Source organism: Nicotiana tomentosiformis, chromosome 6 (genome assembly GCF_000390325.3).
Source record: "Nicotiana tomentosiformis chromosome 6, ASM39032v3, whole genome shotgun sequence".
NCBI lineage: Eukaryota > Viridiplantae > Streptophyta > Magnoliopsida > Solanales > Solanaceae > Nicotiana > Nicotiana tomentosiformis.
Window position 1 is genome coordinate 147569853 of NC_090817.1, and position 8973 is coordinate 147578825.

An 8973-nucleotide genomic window follows, 5' to 3' on the forward strand; every position below is an offset into this window, starting at 1 on the left:
ATGGTTACAGTTAGGTCTGTGGTGGCTCTAGCAGCAGCCTCTCACTGGTACATTTTTCAGATGGATGTGCATAATGCATTTCTCCAAGGGGATCTTTCTGAAGAAGTCTTTATGCAAATTCCAGATGGCTTTTCAAGCCAGGGGGAGTATAAGAAGGTATGCAAGCTCAACAAGTCCTTGTATGGACTAAAACAAGCTCCTAGACAGTGAAACTTGAAGTTAACAGAAGCTCTATTGGATATGGGGTTCAAACAATCTCATTATGACTATTCTCTCTTTACACAACAAAAAGGATCAAATCTGGTGGTCATACTTGTCTATGTGGATGATCTCCTAGTAATATGAACTAATTTGAAGCTGATTGAGCAAGTGAGGAAGGACTTACAAGTCAGATTCAAAGTGAAAGACCTCGGGGAACTAAAATACTTCTTGGGCATTGAATTTTCTAGATCAGAAAAAGGAATTCAAATGTGCCAAAGAAAGTATGCACTTGAACTAGTTTCTGAACTAGGTTTGTTAGGTGGAAAGCCAGTAACTACTCCACTGGAGTTCAATCACAAGGTAACTTCTATGGAGTTTGATAAGGTTGTCACCAAGAATGGTAGTGACAATGACAATGAACTTGAAGACAAAGGGAAATATCAGAGAATAGTAGGCAGACTATTGTACTTAACCATGACTAGGCCTGACATAGCCTTTGTGGTTCAAGTACTTAGTCAGTTCATGCATGCTCCTAAACAGTCTTATATGACTGCTGCCATGAGGGTCATCAGGTATATAAAGGGAACTCCAAGTCTAGGTCTGTTCATGCCAGCAGATGGAAATTTGAAGTTAACTGCCTACTGTGATTCAGACTGGGGTGTTTGTGTGGAAACAAGAAGATCAGTAACTGGTTATGTGATCAAGTTTGGAAAAGCTTTGATATCGTGGAAATCAAAGAAGCAAGGAATAGTCTCAAGAAGCTCAGCTGAAGCAGAATTCAGAAGCATGGCCACAACAGTAGCAGAAGTTACATGGCTAACATGACTATTCAGAGAGCTTAACATTGAGGTTGAAGTTCCGATACAACTTTTCTGCGATAGCAACGCTGCTATTCAAATTGTAGCACATCCCATCTTTCATGAAAGGACAAAGCATATTAACATAGTTTATTACTTTGTGAGGGAAAAAATTCATGAAGGTCTGATTCAAACGCAGCATATTGGAACCAAAGAACAACTTGCAGATGTACTGACAAAGAGCCTATATAGTCCACAACATGATTACTTAGTGAGCAAGCTGGGAATGAAGGACATGTTTTCATCCCTCAACTTGAGAGGGAGTGTAGATAACTCTAGGTGTATGGGTGTACAGCTGTCAATGAGATGTAATTAACACCTATAATTAAGTAAAGATAGGTAGGTTGTTAGTTGTATAAGTAGTAGTTAGTTAGTTGGTTATAGGATTGTACAAATTTTATTTTTCACTGTTCTTCTTCTCTCTTCTCTCCGATATCTTCTGTGTTTGAACTCGATAGACTCCATAGCTGAGCTCTTCAACACTTTCATCTTCTGGACATGTGAGTTCTTAACTGGCCAACACTCATCCCCATACAACATGGCCAGTCTAACAACCGCTATACGGTGTGTGACATCCTCGTCGATCTCCCCATCCCCATGTATAACTGACCTAAGGTACTTGAAACAGCCCCTATTGGGGATGACCTGTGATTCAAGCCTAATTTCCAATCCTGCTCCATCGGATCGGCGTTGAACTTGCACTCCAGGTATTCCGCCTTAGTCCTGCTCAAAATGAAAACCTTAGACTCAAGAGCATGTCTCCAAACCTACAACCTCTCATTAATGCCGCCATGCATCTCATCAATCAGAACCATATCGTCAGCGAATAACATACACCATGATACCTCCCCTTGAATATAGTGTGTCAATGCATCCATCTCAAGGGAAAATAAGAATGGGTTGAGTACAAATCCTTGGTGTAACCCCATAACAGCCGGAAAGTGCTCTGGGTCGCCTCCCACTGTCCTAACCCAAGTTGTCGCTCCATCATACATGTCCTTAATCGCCCTAATGTAAGCAACCGACACATCTTTTGCCTCCAAGAATCTCCATAGAACCTCTATATGAACCTTGTCATACGCTTTCTCCAGATCAATAAACACCATGTGTAGATCCTTCTTCCTATCCATGTATTGTTCCACCAACCTTCTAATAAGGTGGATAGCTTCCGTAGTAGAACACCCCAGCATGAACCCGAACTAGTTTTCGGATATAGATAACGTCCTCCTCACCCTCACTTCTACCACCATCTCCCAAACTTTCATGGTATGACTCAGCAATTTGATACCCCTATAGTTATTACAACTATGAATATCACCATTGTTCTTGTATAACAGAACTACCGTACTCCACCTCCACTCATCCAGTATCCTCTTCGTGCTGAAAATAATATTAAACAGCCCAGTTAACAACTCCAAAATTGCTCTACCCACACACCTCCAAAATTCTACCGGAATTTTGTCTGGCCCGGTAGCTCTGTCCCTACTCATCTTACGCATAGCCCTCACGACCTCCTCAACCTTGATGCTCCTATAATATCTAAAGTCACGGTGACTCTCGAAATGCTCCAATTCACCTATCACAATATCCCCATCCCCTTTTTTATTCAGAAGTTTATGAAAGTAGGTCTGCCATCTCTGTTTAATCTGGTCCTCTCCTATCAATACCCTACTGTCCTCGTCTTTGATACACCTCATTTGGTCCAAATCCTGAGCCTTCCTCTCTCTCGCCTTGGATAGCCGGAATAACTTCTTCTCCCCGCCTTTGTTCCCCAGATCCTCGTACAGACGAGCAAAAGCCACAGTTTTAGCCTCCGTGACTGCCAGCTTCGCCTCTTTCCTTGCTACCTTATACCTCTCACTGTTCGCTCTCCTCTCCTCCTCGCCTGTGCTCCCTACTAACTTCAGGTACGCCGCCTTCTTCGCTTTCACTTTATCTTGGACCACTTCATTCCACCAGCAGTTTTCTTTGTGCCCACCAGAGTAGCCCGTCGAGACCCCTATCACCTCTCTCGCCGCCTCAAATATTAAAAAATTTAGTAATTTGAATTTGTCTCAAAATATTTGATCATTTAAAAAATATAGTAGTATTTCTTTCTTCATATTTTTCTTTCCTTTTCCAAATTTCCAATTGATGGATTATTAATCAAGTAAGATGTTTAAGGAGAGATAAAAGATAATTTAGCTAGATACTTTTATTATAATATTTTAGGCAAATTTCACAACAACAAGATATAAAAAAATATTAGGTATTTAAGTAAGCAAGCCCAAGAACCTAATGAGATAAGCTATTACATATGATATCAGAGTCTTGCACTTACAATCTTGTACAGTAGTAAGGGCAAATATAATGCTTTGAGATAATATGAGCGAAAATGATGAGCCCTAAGGGGTATGTAAACTCCTAAGCAAATCCATATTATCAAAACATGAAAAATTTATTGAATATTTAAGGAAGCAAACCTAAGGAAATATTGACACGTTTTAAAGTAATACAAGCTCAAAGGCGGAGCTGGAGTTCAATCTACTGGTTCGGCAGAATTTGATAGTTTTGTCCAAAATTCTATATTTTTGTTAAGAAATCATATAACTTATCCAGGACTCAATAAGTTACTTTTAATAAAATTCAAAACCCTTAAAAAAAATTATGGATCCATCAAGTTAGACCGTTACACTCATGATCAAGAGTATATGAGCGGGGCTGGTAGTAAGTAGTGAAAGAGGAGAAAGGCTACTGCTTGGCGCTTGTTCGTGATTCTATTTGAGCCAATATTTCTGTTCGCAAAGCTAAAATAGAATCAACTCCCAGACAGAAATATCTGAAAATGAAATAAACAAGATACAGCCACAGTTCAAACTATGGCAGATAATTAGTTTCCAAAATGAAACAGCGAACCACAAAACTTTTTCATATTAATCAGCGCTAAAGAAGTCAACAAAAGTCATACATTAATGTTGTAATATTGAATTGGCAGCCTACCTGTAAGAAATTGCAAAAGAAAGTATTATTTAGAGATCTTCTGCTAGCCCAAGATCGTTAACTAAAAATAGGAAGATTCAACTAAAGAAAATGAAGCTTTGAAAAGAGAAGGAAAGTTTTGGAGATGAGAACTTTATTTAGGAAAGAAGGCTTTCTTGATTTTGGCTTAGTTATAAATGCCTAAGACCACTCATATTTATACTTCTCTAAGGATGGTTCTAGATAATATTCTAGAACTTGTACAAGAAAAATCTAGTTAACCTTATCTTCTCATAATACTCTAGAATATCTAGATGTGTCTACTAGATAATATTATCTTTCCACAATATTCTAGAACATCTATATGTGTCTACCATAAAAATATCAAGGATACTACACTAGAACATTCTAGAGAAATCTATGTTTTTTCCAAAAAATTAACTTTACTTTATTTTTCTCACACTCTCCCTTAAAGTGATTTTTTGGAAACTACTCCAAGCTTGTCACGGGAGAACTCGAACGAAGCTTTATCAAGTGACTTGGTGAAGATATCAGCAATATTCTCCTGACTTCGTACTTCCAAAGTATTGATAGTTCCATCAAGAACCTTTTTCCGTATAAAGTGGTGTTCCACCTCAATGTATTTAGTTCTTGCATGGAATACTGAATTATTTGTAAACTTGATGGAACTTTAATTATCTCCAAAGATCACAGTTGGCTTTGATATAGGTAGATGTAAGTCTTCAGCAAGTCTTTGTAGCCATACACATTCTTGAGCAGTAAGAGCAACTGCTTTATACTCCGCCTCCGTGGTTGACAAGGAAATTGAGTCTTGCTTCTTGCTACACCAAGAAATACTTGTTCCATCATAGAGAAAAATATAGCTCGATGTAGATCTTCGGTCATCCAAATCACCAACAAAATTGCCATTTGTATAACCAGCTAACACCAAATCATTCTTCTTCTGGAAGAACAAACCCATATTTGATGTTGAGTTGATATACTTTAGAATCCTTTTTGCAGCTTCTAAGTGAGGTTTTCTTGGGCTTTGCATAAATCTGCTGACATATCCCACAGAGAAGGCAATGTCTGGCCTTGTAATAGTCAAATACAAGAGACTTTCAACAAGAGCTCAAAAAGGCTTGGGATCTGCAAGAAGTGAGCCTTCGTCCTACCTTAACCTTGTACTTATCTCAAGAGGAGTAGAACATATTTTGCTTTGCTTCAATCCAAACCTGTCAACAAGTTTTTTAGCATATCATTCTTGAGTGACAAAGATCCCTTTGTTCATGTTTGTCACCTCTAAGCCAAGAAAATGATGTAGATCTCTCCCAACTTTTGATGTCAAATCTTATGGAAAGCTCATCTTGAAGCCTAGCAACTTCATCTTCATTGTTTCATGTTATTATCATATCATTCACGTACAAAAGAACAACCATATGCAAGTCTCCTTATTTTTTAACAAATAAGATAGGATCTGAATGTGACACATCATAGCCACAGAAATGTAGATATTGAGCAATTTTACCATACCATGCTCGTGGAGCTTGCTTGAGGCCATAAAGGGCCTTCTTAAGTTTGCAGACATAATCAAGATGTAAATTAGAGATATACTCGGGTGGTTGGTCCATATAAATATCTTTGCTAAGCTCTCCATATAAGAAAGCATTATTCACGTCAAGTTGCCATAACTTCCAATTATGCGAGGCTGCCAAGGCTAGCACAATTCGGACTGAGATCATCTTAGTCACCGGACTGAAGGTTTCTTTGTAATCTTCGTCTTACTTTTGAGAAAATCCTCGAGCAACCAACCTTGCTTTATATCTATCTATGCTGCCATCTTCTCTTCTTTTGATTTTATAAACCCATTTACAGGAAATGAGATGTATATCCTTTGGCTTTTGGTACAAGGCTCAGGGTTTGAATTTCTATCAGAGCCTCCATTTCATCATCCATAGTAAGCTCCCACTCTTTGATTCCTTTAGCTTCTTCGAAGGAAGAAGGTTCTTCATCATCAATTGGTCCTGCAAAGAAACAGGAATCCGTACAGATAAAATTTTCATCTCTTAAGCGAGTTGGCTTGATAATAGCTCTTCTTGGCCATCCCAAACCACTTGAATAATCTTCTTGTTGAGTTTCATGTTGTTGAGGTCCAAGGCTCCCCATTTATCTTAACTCCTCGTCAGCTGTATTATTTAGAGAAGCACCTGCAATGGGCAGGCTTGAATCTCTATTATTTAAGGTTTTTGAACTCGCTGCATCCAATGCAGCTCCATATACAAAGACACTTCGTCGAATATGACATCCCTTGAGACAACAAAGAGATGAGTTTTAGGATCCATATACTTCCATCTCTTTTTTCTTTAATCATATCCGACAAAGATGCATTTCCTTGCCTTGGCATCCAACTTGCTCCATTGAGAATTCAGAATGTGAACATAACAAATAGAGCCAAAAACCCTGAGGTGTTTAACGTTGGGCTTTTCTCCAAATATTAATTCATAGGGAGACTTCATATTGTTTGGAGAAAGCGGCATCATGTTAATCACATACGCTACACATTTCATTCCTTCAGCCCATAAGGCTCTAGATAAATTCTTGGCATGAATCCAACTCTTACATGTCTCAGTTAAGTGCCGGATCTTCCTTTCAGCCACTCCATTTTGTTGTGGTGTATCAGTCCATGTGAGTTCTCTTTTAATGCCATGCCGACGACAAAAGGAAAGAAATTTATCTAAAGTAAACTCACCGCCATTATCAGTTTGCAGCCGCCTTATTCTGGAATTGAGTTCGTCTTCAACTGTTTCTTTGAACTCCACAAACTTATTAAAAACTTACTACTTGTGCTTTACAAAATAAACCCAAGTGAATCTAGTAAAATCATCAAAGAAAATTAGCATATAAGAATAGCCTGAGAATAAAGGAGTTCTCCTGACCCCATCAAGTCACTGTGAATAAGTTCTAGTGAGGTATTGCACCTTGACATGGATCTATCAAATGGAAGACAATGTGCCTTTCCATATTGACATCCTTCACAAACCTCTCCTCCGCCAAAATTTCTTAAGTTAGGCAATCCTTTTACCATGGCTTTTAATTTATCCATGCTAAATGTCCAAGTGTAGCATGCCAAAGATTTGTGTTATCATTGCTACTCGTCTTCTCAATATATGCATTAGAGGCAGATAAGACATATAAATCATTAACTCTCTTACCTGAGTGAATGATATATGCCTTGAGCACCTTGATATTTAGGAGAAACTTCATATCACGTTGGCCAAATAGCAAATAGTTTCCGGCATCTATAGCATTTGCAACTAAAAATAGATTTTTATTCATACCTGGAACATGAAAGACACTATTGAGTGTGCTAGTGTCTTTTTGTTTCTCGTTGATCACAACAATGCCTTCCTTCTCCACATTATGGACCGTATTATCTGCTGTAACAATGACATCATGTCCGTTATATTTGCGAAAGGTAGAGAATTTGGATTGATCTCCAGTAAGATGGTGACCACATCCTGAATCCACGATCCAGTCTCTTTCAAAATTTATGGAAGCCATGGAATTTATTGCTTGAGTCTCCGTTGCGAAGCACTTTCCCCAGTCTTCTTCTTTTTCTTCTTCTTTAGCAGCTTTCTTTGTTTGAGCCATATTTCTCTCTTTGGCTCGACCTTTTTATGTGTCCGACTTTGCCACAACGGTAATATTTCAAAGGCTTTTTACCGTTACTGGAAGACTCCCCCATCTTTCCTGGCGAGCTTGAACCACTTGAGAATCGAAAGTGCATGCTATCTCTTGATTTTCCTTTAAAGTTCCTCTTATTAGCGACAAGAGCATTTCCTTCCCCTTTTTTGATAGATACACCAGCCACCTGCTTGGCTAGTAGCTCCTGTGATGACAGCAAATTCTCAAATTTTTTCAAAGATGGTTGTTGAACCTATCCTAGAATCGATGTAACAAAGGGAATATATTCTGGCTGTAAACCATGAATAATAATTCTTCTTATTCATGCTTCAGAGATAGCCTCGTCCGGATTCAATAGAGAAATTTTGGAACACAGATTTTTAACCTTCAAAAAATACTCGATGATAGAGAGATTACCTTGAGTGGTGTTAGCTAACTCATTCTCCAAAATCTGTAGCTGAGCTTCATCCTTCTTGTTGAACAGCCGATCGAAGGTCCTCCATATTTCATGAGCTAATTTACACCTTATAATATGATCAAATAAATTAGGAGAGATAAACTTCTTTAGGATAAACTCCGTCTTAGCATTAATCTGCTTTCGCTTCTTACGCGCATTGCTATTTTTCGGTGCGTCAGTAGGAAGACTTGTCTTACTCCCATTGACAACAAATCCTCACCAACAAGGTATGACTCCATACAAGTCTTTCATACCTTGTAGTTGGACCGGTTCAATAACTCCATCCAAAATCCGTTAGCACGACCACCCAAATCTATTTAGAGAAACCAGTTGAATCAACCACTAACCCGACCTTTCAAATATATCTAGAAGCCAACTATGACTCTGATAACATGTAAAGAATAATAGAAGAAAAATATTATTTGGAGACTTTCTGCTAGCCCAAGATCGTTAACTAAAAATAGGAAGATTCAACTAAAGAAAATGAAGCTTTGAAAAGAGAAGGAAAGTTTTGGAGATGAGAACTTTGTTTAGGAAAGAAGGCTTTCTTGATTTTGGCTTAGTTACAAATGCCTAAGACCATCCATATTTATACTTCTCTAAGGATGGTTCTAGTTAATATTCTAGAACTTGTACAAGAAAAATCTAATTAATCTTATCTTCCCACAATACTCTAGAATATCTAAATGTATCTACTAGTTAACCTTATCTTTCCACAACATTCTAGAATATCTAGATGTGTCTACTAGAGAAATATCAAGGATACTACACTAGGACATTCTAGAGAAATTTATGTTTTTTCCAAAAAAATAACTT

At 38.1% G+C, this 8973-nt stretch overlaps 2 protein-coding genes across 2 annotated transcripts; one reads left to right on the forward strand and one right to left on the reverse strand.

The window, feature by feature from the left end:
- On the forward strand, positions 1-1026 carry LOC108948761 (uncharacterized mitochondrial protein AtMg00810-like). The gene is made up of 2 exons (XM_018778075.1): positions 1-156; positions 358-1026. The coding sequence occupies exons 1-2, from the start codon at positions 1-3 to the stop codon at positions 1024-1026; spliced, it is 825 nt and encodes a 274-aa protein (XP_018633591.1).
- A 799-nt stretch (positions 1027-1825) lies between these two features.
- LOC138894915 (secreted RxLR effector protein 78-like) lies at positions 1826-2188 on the reverse strand. Its single transcript, XM_070179652.1, has one exon. It carries the CDS (start codon positions 2186-2188, stop codon positions 1826-1828), a length of 363 nt encoding a protein of 120 aa, XP_070035753.1.
- Positions 2189-8973: the final 6785 nt, after the last annotated feature.